Source organism: Balaenoptera borealis (assembly GCF_965194805.1).
Source record: "Balaenoptera borealis genome assembly, chromosome: 1".
NCBI lineage: Eukaryota > Metazoa > Chordata > Mammalia > Artiodactyla > Balaenopteridae > Balaenoptera > Balaenoptera borealis.
The window spans coordinates 107,498,034-107,511,773 of NC_138860.1; the positions used below are offsets into that span (position 1 = coordinate 107,498,034).

At 37.9% G+C, this 13,740-nt stretch overlaps 1 protein-coding gene across 5 annotated transcripts in view; it reads right to left on the reverse strand.

The window, feature by feature from the left end:
• The window catches only part of SNX7 (sorting nexin 7), a 98,183-nt gene that overhangs the window by 64,025 nt on the left and 20,418 nt on the right, over nucleotides 1-13,740 (reverse strand). For all 5 annotated transcript variants that reach the window (XM_082385302.1, XM_082385299.1, XM_082385301.1 and 2 more), the window contains exon 2: nucleotides 9,255-9,437. In XM_082385302.1, coding sequence (XP_082241428.1) covers nucleotides 9,255-9,437 — 183 coding nt within the window. The remainder of the gene's footprint in view (nucleotides 1-9,254; nucleotides 9,438-13,740) is intronic.

Consider the following 13,740-nt stretch of genomic DNA (forward strand, 5'->3'; position numbering starts at 1 on the left):
ATTCTGAGGGCTGTCTTTTCGTCTTGTTTATGGTTTACTTTGCTGTGAAAACCTTTTAAGTTTCATTAGGTTCCATTTGTTTATATTTGTTTTTATTTCCATTTCTCTAGGAGGTGGGTCAAAAAGGATCTTGCTGTGATTTATGTCATAGAGTGTTCTGCCTATGTTTTCCTCTCAGAGTTTTATAGTGTCTGGCCTTACATTTAGGTCTTTAATCCATTTTGAGTTTATTTTTGTGTATGGTGTTAGGGAGTGTTCTAATTTCATTCTTTTACATGTAGCTGTCCAGTTTTCCCAGCACCACTTATTGAAGAGGCTGTCTTTTCTCCACTGTATATTCTTGCCTCCTTTATCAAAGATAAGGTGACCATACGTGCATGGGTTTATCTCTGGGCTTTCTATCCTGTTCCATTGATCTATATTTCTGTTTTTGTGCCAGTACAATACTGTCTTGATTACTGTAGCTTTGTAGTATAGTCTGAAGTCAGGGAGCCTGATTCCTCCAGCTCCGTTTTTCTTTCTCAAGATTGCTTTGGCTATTTGGGGTCTTTTGTGTTTCCATACAAATTGTGAAATTTTTTGTTCTAGTTCTGTGAAAAATGCCAGTGGTAGTTTGATAGGGATTGCATTGAATCTGTAGATTGCTTTGGGTAGTACAGTCATTTTCACAATGTTGATTCTTCCAATCCAAGAACATGGTATATCTCTCCATCTGTTTGTATCATCTTTAATTTCTTCCATCAGTGTCTTTTACTTTTCTACATATAGGTCTTTTGTCTCCTTAGGTAGGTTTATTCCTAGGTATTTTATTCTTTTCATTGTAATGGTAAATGGGAGTGTTTTTGTAATTTCACTTTCAGATTTTTCATCATTAGTGTATAGGAAAGGAAGAGATTTCTGTGCATTAATTTTGTATCCTGCTACTTTACCAGATTCATTGATTAGCTCTAGTAGTTTTCTGGTGGCATCTTTAGGAATCTCTATGTATAGTACCATGTCATCTGCAAACAGTGACAGCTTTACTTCTTCTTTCCCGATTTGGATTCCTTTTCTTTCTTTTTCTTCTCTGATTGCTGTGGCTAAGATTTCCAAAACTATGTTGAATAATAATGGTGCGAGCGGGCAACCTTGTCTTGTTCCTGACAGTGGAAATGGTTTCAGGTTTTCACCACTGAGGATGATGTTGGCTGTGGGTTTGTCATATATGGCCTTTATTATGTTACGGTAAGTTCCTTCTATGCCTACTTTCTGGAGAGTTTTTATCATAAATGGGTGTTGAATTTTGTCAAAAGCTTTCTCTGCATCTATTGAGATGATCATATGGTTTTTCTCCTTCAATTTGTTAATATGGTGTATCACATTGATTGATTTGCGTATACTGAAGAATCCTTGCATTCCTGGGATAAACCCCACTTGATCATGGTGTAGGATCCTTTTAATGTGCTGTTGGATTCTGTTTGCTAGTATTTTGTTGAGGATTTTTGCATCTACGTTCATCAGTGATATTAGCCTATAGTTTTCTTTCTTTGTGACATCTTTGTCTGGTTTTGGTATCAGGGTGATGGTGGCCTCGTAGAATGAGTTTGGGAGTGTTCCTCCCTCTGCTATATTTTGGAAGAGTTTGAGAAGGATAGGTGTTAGCTCTTCTCTAAATGTCTGATAGAATTCACCTGTGAAGCCATCTGGTCCTGGGCTTTTGTTTGTTGGAAGGTTTTAAATCACAGTTTCTATTTCAGTGCTTGTGATTGGTCTGTTCATATTTTCTATTTCTTCCTAGTTCAGACTCAGAAGGCTGTGCATTTCTAAGAATTTTTCCATTTCTTCCAGGTTGTCCATTTTACTGGCATACAGTTGCTTGTAGTAATCTCTCATGATCCTTTGTATTTCTGCAGTGTCAGTTGTTACTTCTCCTTTTTCATTTCTAATTCTATTGATTTGAGTCTTCTCCTTTTTTTTCTTAATGAGTCTGGCTAATGGTTTATCAATTTTGTTTATCTTCTCAAAGAACCAGTTTTTAGTTTTATTGATCTTTGCTATCAATTCTTTCATTTCTTTTTCATTTATTTCTGATCTGATCTTTATGATTTCTTTCCTTCTGGTAACGTTGGGGTTTTTTTATTCTTCTTTTCTAATTGCTTTAGGTGTAAGGTTAGGTTGTTTATTTGAGATGTTTCTTGTTTCTTAAGGTAGGATATTATTGCTATAAACATCCCTCTTAGAACTGCTTTTGCTGCATCCCATAGGTTTTGGGTCATCGTGTTTTCATTGTCATTTGTTTCTAGGTATTTTTTGATTTCCTCTTTGATTTCTTCAGTGATCACTTCGTTATTAAGTAGTGTATTGTGTAGCCTCCATGTGTTTGTATTTTTTACAGATTTTTTCCTGTAATTGATATCTAGTCTCATAGCATTGTGGTCAGAAAAGATACTTGATATGATTTCAATTGTCTTAAATTTACCAAGGCTTTATTTGTGATACAAGATATGATCTATCCTGGAGAATGTTCCATGAGCACTCGAGAAGAAATATTCTGTTGTGTTTGGATGGAATGTCCTATAAATATCAATTAAGTCCCTCTTGTTTAATGTATCATTTAAAGCTTGTGTTTCCTTATTTATTTTCATTTTGGATGATCTGTCCATTGGTGCAAGTGGGGTGTTAAAGTCTCCTACTATGATTGTGTTACTGTCAATTTCCCCTTTTATGGCTGTTAGTATTTGCCTTATGTATTGAGGTGCTCCTATGTTGGGTGCATAAATATTTACAACTGTTATTTCTTCTTGGATTGGTCCCTTGATCATTATGTAGTGTCCTTCTTTGTCTCTTGTAATAGTCTTTGTTTTAAAGTCTATTTTGTCTGATATGAGAGTTGCTACTCCAGATTTCTTCTGATTTCCATTTGCATGGAATATCTTTTTTCATCCCCTCACTTTCAGTCTGTATGTGTCCCTAGGCCTGAAGTGGGTCTCTTGTAGACAGCGTATATATGGGTCTTGTTTTTGCATCCATTCAGCCAGTCTATGCGTTTTGGTTGGAGAATTTAATCCATTGACATCTAAGGTAGTTATTGATATGTATGTTCCTATTACCATTTTCTTAATTGTTTTGGGTTTGTTATTGTAGGTCTTTTCCTTCTCTTGTGTTTCCTGCCTAGAGAAGTTTCTTTAGCATTTGTTGTAAAGCTGGTTTGGTGGTGCTGAACCTTCTTAACTTTTGCTTCACTGTAAAGGTTTTAATTTTTCCATCAAATCTGAATGAGATCCTTGCTGGGTAGAGTAATCTTGGTTGTAGGTTTTTCCCTTTCATCACTTTAAATATGTCCTGCCTCTCCCTTCTGGCTTGCAGAGTTTCTGCTGAAAGATCAGCTGTTAACCTTAAGGGGATTCCCTTGTGTGTTATCTGTTGTTTTTCCCTTGCTGCTTTTAATATTTTTTCTTTGTATTTAAATTTTGCTAGTTTGATTAATATGTGTCTTGGCGTGTTTCTCCTTGGATTTATCCTCTATGGGATTTTCTGTGCTTCCTGGACTTAACTATTTCCTTTACCATATTAGGGAAGTTTTCAACTATAATCTCTTCAAATATTTTCTCAGTCCCCTTCTTTTTCTCTTCTTATTCTGGGACCCCTATAATTCAAATGTTGGTGTGTTTAATGTTGTCCCAGAGGTCTCTGAGACTGTCCTCAATTCTTTTCATTCTTTTTTCTTTATTCTGCTCTGCAGTAGTTATTTCCACTATTTTATCTTCCAGGTCACTTATCCTTTCCTCTGCCTCAGTTATTCTGCTATTGATCCCTTCTAGAGAATTTTTAATTTCATTTATTGTGTTGTTCATACTGTTTGTTTGCTCTTTAGTTCTTCTAGGTCCTTGTTAAACGTTTCTTGTATTTTCTCCATTCTATTTCCAAGATTTTGGATCATCTTTACTATCATTATTCTGAATTCTTTTTCAGGTAAACTGCCTATTTCCGGTTCATTTGTTAGGTCTGCTGCGTTTTTGCCTTGCTCCTTCATCTGCTGTGTGTTTCTCTGTCTTCTCATTTTGCTTAACTTACTGTGTTTGGGGTCTCCTTTTCACAGGCTGCAGGTTCGCAGTTCCCGTTGTTTTTCGTGTCTGCCCCTAGTGGCTAAGGTTGGTTCAGTGGGTTGTGTAGGCTTCCTGGTGGTGGGAACTAGTGCCTGTATTCTGGTGGATGAGGCTGGATCTTGTCTTTCTGGTGGGCAGGTCCACGTCTGATGGTGTGTTTTGGGGTGTCTGTGGCCTTATGATTTTAGGCAGCCTCTCTGCTAATGGGTGGGGTTGTGTTCCTGTCTTGCTAGTTGTTTGGCATTGGGTGCCCAGCACTGTAGCCTGCTGGTCGTTGAGTGGAGCTGGGTCTTGATGTTGAGATGGAGATCTCTGGGAGATTTTCACCGTTTGATATTACGTGGAGCTGGGAGGTCTCTTGTGGACCAGTGTCATGAACTTGTCTCTCCCACCTCAGAGTCACAGCCCTGACGCCTGGCTGGAGCACCAAGAGCCTGTCATCCACACGGCTCAGAATAAAAGGGAGAAAAAAAAGAAAGAAAGAAAAAAGAAGATAAAATGAAATAAAATAAAGTTATTAAAATAAAGAATAATTAAAAAAAATTTTTAATAAAAAAAAGAAAGACGAGAGCAACCAAACCAAAAAAAAAAACCTACCAATGATAACAGGCGCTAAAAACTATACTAAAAAAAACAAACAAACAAAAAACGGACAGACAGAATCCTAGGACAAATGGTAAAAGCAAAGCTATACAGACAAAATCACATACAAAATATGTACATACACACTCACAAAAAGAGAAGAAGGTAAAAAAATATATATATATCATTGATCCCAAAGTCCACCTCCTCAATTTGGGATGATTTGTTGTCTATTCAGGTATTCCACAGATGCAGGGTACATCAAGTTGATTGTGGAGATTTAATCCACTGCTCCTGAGGCTGCTGGGAGAGATTTCCCTTTCTCTTCTTTGTTCGCACAACTCCTGGGGCTCAGCTTTGGATTTGGCCCCGCCTCTGTGTGTAGGTTGCCTGAGGGCATCTGTTCTTCGCTCAGACAGGACAGGGTTAAAGGAGCAGCTGATTCGGGGGCTCTGGCTCACTCAGGCCAGGGGGAGGGAGGGGTACGGAGTGCGGGGCGAGCCTGCAGCGGCAGAGGCCAGGGTGACATTACAACAGCCTGAGGTGCCATGTGTTCTCCCGGGGAAGTTGTCCCTGGGTCATGGGACCCTGGCAATGGCGGGCTGCACAGGCTCCCGGGAGGGGAGTTATAGATAGTGACCTGTGCTTGCACACAGGCTTCTTGGTGGCTGCAGCAGCAGCCTTAGCGTCTCTTGCCTGTCTCTGAGGTCCGTGCTGATAGCCGCAGCTCGCGCCCGTCTCTGGGGCTCGTTTAGGCGGTGCTCTTAATTCCCTCTCCTCGCGCACCAGGAAACAAAGAGGCAAGAAAAAGTCTCTTGCCTCTTCAGCAGCTCCAGACTTTTTCCCGGACTCCCTCCCAGCTAGCTGTGGCGCAGTAGCTCCCTTCAGGCTGTGTTCACGCAGCCAACCCCAGTCCTCTCCCTGGGATCTGACTTCAGAAGCCCAAGCCTCAGCTCCCAGCCCCCATCTGTCCCGGCGGGTGAGCAGACAAGCCTCTGAGGCTAGTGAGTGCTGGTTAGCACCGATCCTCTGTGTGGGAATCTCTCCGCTTTGCCCTCTGCCTCCCTGCTGCTGCGCTGTCCTCCGTGGCTCCGAAGCTTCCCCCCTCTGCCACCCCCCGTCTCTGCCCACGAAGGGCCTTCCTAGTGTGTGGAAAGCTTTCCTCCTTCACAGCTCCCTCCCACTGGTGCTGGTCCTGTCCCTATTCTTTTGTCTCTGTTTTTTCTTTTTACTTTTGCCCTACCCAGGTACGTGGGGAGTTTCTTGCCTTTTGGGAGGTCTGAGGTCTTCTGCCAGCGTTCAGTAGGTGTTCTGTAGGAGTTGTTCCACATGTAGATGTATTTCTGATGTATTTGTGGGGAGGAAGGTGATCTGCACCTTTTACTCCTCCGCCATCTTGAAGCTCCTCCTGCATTTATCCTTATAATCTTGGTGTCCATAAATGTAAATTTTTTAAAAAATATTTATTTATTTATTTATTTATGTTTGGCTGCATTGGATCTTCATTGTTGCGCACGGGCTTTCTCTAGTTGCGGCAAGCGGGGGCTACTGTTTGCTGCAGTGCGCAGGTTTCTCATTGCCGTGGCTTCTCTTGTGGAGCATGGCCTCTAGGTGCACGGGCCTCAGTACTCATGGCACACGGGCTCCGCAGTTGTGGCCCGCGGGCTCTAGAGCACAGGCTTAGTAGTTGTGGCTCACGGACTTAGCTGCTCTGCAGCATGTGGGATCTTCCTGGACCAGGGCTCGAACCCATGTCCCTTGTATTGGCAGGCAGATTCTTAACCACTGCACCACAAGGGAAGTCCATAAATTTTTATAAAACTAAAACTTTCCCAGGGTAGCCATCTTTGAACCCCCTAATTTGATGGAGTACCCACGCTCATAAAATTCTGTATTTTTCTGTCACAGTATTTATAACTATAATTAATTAATTAAATATATAATTATTTAAGATCCATCACCCCCCTATACTGAAAACTCCAGGAAGGCAGGGGGTATGTCTGTCTTGATTGCTGGTGTAGTCTCAACATACCAGTCTGGTGCTTGGGACATAAGTGGCACTCAACAGAAATTTATTGAATATTTGAGTAAATGAATAAGTGATAATAAGTGAATAACAAAGAAAATATTATGTTTGATAACACAATATACATCTACTAAATGTTTATAAATTTGTTCTGCAATGCATATTTTAGTATATATAGGTATAGTCTATATACTAGGATGGAGTAAAAGTAATCAGATGTAGAATAAAGGGACTTAGTTTATAAAAGTTAAGCCAAAAGATAGTTTGCCATAATCATATACAGATGCACAAAAGTATAATGAAAATCTATATAGTAAGGAAGTAAAGCAAACTGTCTAGATTTAAATCTTAGCTCAGCTAATGACTGTGTTTTATAACCTTTGGCAAGTTTTGAGTTTCAGTGGGCTCATTCACAAAATGAGGGTAAATCATAAGATCCAGGATTGTTGTGAGCTTCAGATGAGTTAAAACATATAAAGTGGTTAGAACATTGCCTGGCACAAATTAGTCCCACAATAAAAGTTAGTTTAACACACTATAATATTATCACTATCACTATTACTACTACTACTACAAGAGCAGTACATTTAAAATATGATGTAATATGGATAACTCATAAGAACTGTATGTCTATGATTAGAATGAAGTCCATAGGGTGGCTTATAAAGTGTCTTTCTGAAAGAAACAAATGAGGGGAAAATAATTCAGTTTCACAAAATCTTTGCTAGAAAGGGTAATGAAAATGAATGATTATAACAATAACAGTAGTAACAGGAGAAATCTGGCTCTATTCTTAGCAGTGTGTCTGTATTAACACACTAAATATTCACAAAGACCGTACGAGGTTAGTACTGTTATCTTATTTACAAATGAGGAAACTAAGCATAGAGAGGTTAATTAAATAGCAAGGAAGGGGGGCGATCAAGATTCAACTCCATGCTCTCTTGCTCTACAGCCTCTTGATATGACTATGATACTATAAATTTCTTTACTCACTGACTCACCGAAAAGGTTAAATTGCTAACTTGCTATATCCCAAGGATTTTGTTTAGAATTATGGATAACTTAAGATACAATTACCTTCCTTGAGAAGCTCACAGACTCATTGGGAATAAATACAAATAAACACACAGCTAATGACCTACACACAGGTAGGTGACAATTACTGAATACTTATTATATGTTAGGCACTTTGCTAAGTGTTTTACATTGATTAGTTACCCTAACTTAATTCTTACAGCAACTCTACAGAACCAGGTTCTATTATCATTTCAGTCTTATAAATTAAAAAACAAAAAAACCCTGAGGCTTAGAAGGACTAAATATAGGCTTTTGATTTCTTTGCTACACTGACTGTGGTATCTTATATTCTTTAAGAGTTCAGTTAGAACACTGTGAGCAAACAGAAGAAAGAGGACTCAGCTTGTGGGGCAGAGGTGGTGGGCATCATTTTGAATTGTATCTTGAAAAACAAACAGTAACTCTTCTGTCTGAAAGCGGGAAGGGCATACCACACAGAAGAAAAAGCATATGCAAAGTCATGAGAGCAAGAAATAGCCTAGAATATTCAGATAAAAGAGGTAGTTCTATGCAAGTGGAGAGCAGGGCTATTAAAAGTCGGGAGTAAGAGGTGAGTCATATATGGTATGCTGGCCCCAGACTGAGAAGTTGTCTATATATCATACAAAGGAGTCTGCACTTTGTTCTGTAGGAAGTGAGGAGCCAAGGAAGGATCTTAAGAATTTGAGTAAAGAGATCAGATATATACATCTTTATGCAACATAAATAGCAGCAGTGTGGAGGCTGCACTGGAAGAAGTGATTATATGCACAGGGTCCAAAAACTTTGCAGCTACAAAAGAGATGCACTACAAGAGATGTAGAGTGAGGCTTCATAAACAAAATATTATAACTTATAAATAGAATTCTTGGAGGCTGCTATTACACAAAGGACTTTAAAACAAGATTATACTATTTGGTTTTTTTACTTTTTCAGAGTAAACTGTCTTTTTGCAGAGCCTTGTCCTAGGAGTCAGGAGACTCGGATTCTAGATCTGTCCTTGCATCATTAAACAACTAACAGTATCTCATATATTGATATAAGATAAAGTGGCCATTTGCTCTTATTTGGAAAACAAATGAAATTATTTTTTTGGAATCTTCAGAAGAAATGTGAACACAAATTACTGTATCATGTTTTTAATTAGTTGTTTTCTTTATTAGCAAACTGAGGCTCTTCTTTTCCAAATATATTTCTTTATAATTTTTAAACTAGAAACCTAAAATATTCCTATTTTAAGAAGCACAACTGCTAAAATACAAGTGACTGGTACTCAGGTTAAATTGAATTCATACAGAACAAGTGAAGGATAGATAAGATGCAATGTCTTACTCAAAATGGCTGAAAAACTAGAAGTCAATTCAGTTAAGATTCTCTAAGTTGAGTGTCAAAGTGAACAATTCAGTTAAGATTCTCTAAGTTGAGTGTCAAAGTGAACAAGAAGCAGTTCCAAAAGTTCAAAGAAGCAACTATATTCAAGAAAATGTTCACTGAATACTTACCTTAGTAATAATCCTATAAGTAATGAATGTTTCAATTGTAGTAACATGGCTTTCAGGTTCATCAACTGTAATGAAAAGATCTTTCAAATCTGGCTCATCTTCAAACTTGACTTGGTTTATCATTGATAAAGGAGATGTTGGCATCATAGGGCTAAAGGAATTCATGTCCATCAATGAGGCATCCTAGGAATAAAACAATCAAAAATTAATATCTATAGGGAAAAAAAAGTTAAAATCCTCTTTTTCTTAGGCATGACAAATACTAATCAAATATGTCAAGAACAAAAAGGATAACTGGACTCCTGCTTAAATAAGGTATGTGGAACATGTATTTTTATCTCTGCTTCATCTCAAAATCCCACTTTAAAAATGACAGTAAAGAAACAAAGACAAAACAAGACAAAAAGTCATAAAAAGCCATAAACCCTCAAGGTAAAAAGAAGATACTAAAGCAAACAAAGTTAACTACTTTTTTGGAAACTGGAAATCTGATGGTTGAGTGGTAACTGAAAAGCAGTGCAGAAAGAGCTAAAGTAAACATAGGAGAGAATGGTAGACCAGGAAAAAGAAGGCACATTTATGACACAGGATCACAGAGACACTCAAGAGTTAGAGGTGTCAGAAACCTGTGGACATAGAATGCTGGAAGAGTTAAACCGGAGGACTGGTTAAAAAGCTCATAAAACAAAAAAGGAGTTAGTACCTCAGATTCCCTCACCTACCCCATGCACTCAGGTGACTTTTCTTCCTCAATTTTGCAAAAAACCTGGAAATTTGCTTTCTGGAGTGTCTCTGAACTCAAGGGCACCAGGCAGGATGGAGGGAGAGAGAGGCCCTATGAAAATACAGTTATCAAGGGAAAGTCCTACATACTAGATGAAAAGATATCCAGCCCTTTCCCCTCATTTGGCCCCAAGAATGTGGGCAGCAAGATGTTGAATGTCTACTCAGCTTGTCAGTACCTGGTGCCGGAACTACTGAACATCTCAACATGTGGAAAGCCTCTGATGTGAAAGATTCACAAATAAACAAACAAAGAGAATACAGGAAGCAGACAGAATAGAGAATATAATGCTTTAAAAATAGATGAAATCATTAGTGATAAGAATGATATCAAATTCATGAATAAAACAGGTGTTATTTTTCAAAAAAATTCAAAGAACAACAGGAAAACCAATGAAAAAGGAGGCTCATGAAAGTTGAAGTATGATGGAAGGATAAAAACTCAACAGGAAGTTCAAAAGATTTAACTTGAGAACTAAGCTGAACCAAAAGAACATGGCATGGAAAAGGAGAGAGAAGTATTTTTAAAAATTTAAGGATCCAGGTAGATAGTACCTGAATGAACAGAATTCCAGAAAATGAAGAAGGGAAATGTCCTCTGAATTGAAGTATTTCCAGGTTGACAGGGCCTAGCAGGCCTCCTCAAAATGAACAGGACAGTAGTGGGGTGGGTAGTACCCCTACAAGCATCTATCACCGTGCCATTTCATAACAGTAGGGATTTTAAAATCGTAAAAGCTTCCAGAGAGACTATAAACAGGTAAAACACAATAGGAATGGCTTCAGATTTCTCAGTGGTAACACTGGAAACTAGATGATAATAAAATATTATCTTCAAAATTTTTAGAGGAAAATATTTCCTACCTAGAATTATACATAGCCAAACTGTCATTCAAGTATACAGGTAGAATGAAGCCATTTCAGATAGGAAAGATTTCAAAAACTGACTTTCCATGTACCCATTCTTACACATTCTTTGGAAGACGCTTCATTTTTCCAAAATAAGGGCATATACCAAGAAAGAAGAAATATGATCTGAAAGTAAGAGATTCAACATAGCAGAGAACTAAAGGAAATTCCTTGGATGACAGTGGAAGAATGTTCCAGGTTGACAGCTTTGCAACAGACTTAGAGAACAACCTATACAGACTAGAGCAGAAAGACTCCGGGGGGGCAAGGAGATGAAGAAGGAAAGAATAAAGGAAGAGAGGGAGGAAGGAAAGAGAAAGAGCAAAGGAAAAAGGGAAAGAGAATGAGGGAAGGAGGGAGGGAGGGAGAAAGGAAGGAAGGGAGGAGGGAAGTGGGGAGGGAGGGAGGCTGACAGAATACCTGATACATTTAAGCATAATGAAAGGAAGCATGCTATGTTAGATTTGGTAGATGAATTGGTGCAAAAAAGCCAAGAGGCAGAGAAAACAAGAGAGGGAGAAAGGGAGGGCCTAAAATAAAGGAATGAATGAATGATGAACTCTAAAGAAAACAAAAGGTACATGAATGAAAAATGTAGTTCATTACATGGCTTGACTGTGAATAAAAATAAATTGTTCTTAATACTGAATTTAATTAAAAAGGGTGATATAGTTATATTTAAGATAATGGGGGGAATAACATATGTATATGTTTGAGGGGAGGAGACATTGCCTATAAAACAGTTTCAAAAATGCCAATACCATGATGGAAAAGGAAGATAAGGAACTGTTCCAGACTGATGAAGACCAAAGAGACAGAAGAGCCAAAGCAACATATGATCTTGCACTGAATTCTGTTCCAAAGGAGAAGAACCTTTGTTTTTTCTCTCTAAATGATATTATTGGGATAACTGAAAATTTTGAAAGGGTCTGTGGATTAGAAAGAATATAGTATTATGTCAATGTTAATTTCCTGATTTGCATACTTATACTGTGATTATGTAGGACAGTGTCCTTGTTTTCAAAAAATATACACAGATTTAATTAGGAGTAATAAAACATGTCTCTAATTTACTCAACTTGCACACACACAGAGAAAACAAATGTTGTGAAATGGTAATAACTGGGAAATCTAGATTCTTTGTGGTATTCTTGCAACTCTTCTCCAAGTTTGCAATTATTTCAAAATAAAAAGTATATTTATAGTTTTCAAAAGTCAAATCATCCAACAAGGCTTAAAATAAAATGAAACAAATTAAAAATAAAAAAGCAGCATCACGTGCTCCACTATTGCTATTACCAGTTCATGCTCCTCAGAAGCAAATTCAGGACTCTATTAGCTATTTTTTTTCCTTGTTACCTTCCTTATTTCAAAATAATATATATATTCTTTTTTTTTTAATTTTTCAATTTTCATATTATCAGTAGGTTTCCTACTAAGGAGGATGAAGAGTATTTATTTAAGCCAATTAATTATATGAGTATAGACTCAGAGTCCTATTTTACTCAATGGGTTATAATCCATTAATATAATTTATTTTGATGTTCTAAGTGTCCAAAATTTGCCTAGTAGGAGCTCCTTAAAGCTGGCCTCTGTGTGTTTTTGACATGTCTTCATTATTCCTTGAGCACTTTATTTTCTGGCATAGCAAGATGTTTCAGATTTACGTTATATTTTCCCTGCCCCAGTTATGGAATCAGACATTTCTTCAAGGAGCTCTGGTTTCTTTTAGAGGAGACTGGTATTTAGAAAACAAGATATAAATGCTAGAAAATATATGTATATTAGGCATGATTTAGACCAAGGAATAGAGGACAAATTACAGTTGAGTTGATCAGACACACAAAAACATGGAGACAATAAATGTCTTGCAACAAAAGTTTAGTGAAACAAATTATGGTATATACCTACAATAGGATACAATAAAGTCTATCCATATACTAGAATACAATAAAGTGATTAATATATTAGAAGAATATACAGTAACTTGGAAAAAGATTCACAGTATGGTATTAAGAGAAAATATTAGCTTATAAAATTTGTATTCAACTAGATTCTAATGCATGTACATGTATTTATGTGTGTGTATGACAGAGGGGGGCCAGAGGGTAGGAGAGAAAAAGTAAGAAGTAGCGCACTCACGATATGTGTGCACTCATGAACTTAGAAGCTATACCAAACAGTTAACAGAAGTTATTCCAGGTGTTGGGATTGCTGTTGAGTTTAGTATTTTCCTATCTGAGTTGCTGTATTTCCAAATATTCTAAAATAAACGTGTATCATTTTGAAAAAAGATTTTTAATTGTTTAGAGTCAACACTGTATCTAACGTGTTCAGAAACAGTAAGAACTACTGTAAAAAAAAAAACAGTAAAAACTACTGAAAAAACTACTGTAAAAAAAAACCAGGGCTTCCCTGGTGGCGCAGTGGTTGAGAATCTGCCTGCCAATGCAGGGGACACGGGTTCGAGCCCTGGTCTGGGAAGATCCCACATGCCGCGGAGCAACTAGGCCCGTGAGCCACAACTACTGAGCCTGCGCATCTGGAGCCTGTGCTCCGCAACAGGAGAGGCCGCGATGGTGAGAGGCCCGCGCATCGTGATGAAGAGTGGCCCCCACTTGCCGCAACTAGAGAAAGCCCTCGCACAGAAACGAAGACCCAACACAGCCATAAATAAATAAAATAAATAAATAAATTAAAAAAAAAAACAAAAAACCAGTAAGTTAAAAGAGCTGTCTAGGGCCATTTTGGCAGAAGACCTTGGATTACATATTTGATTATTTGTTTTTTTTTC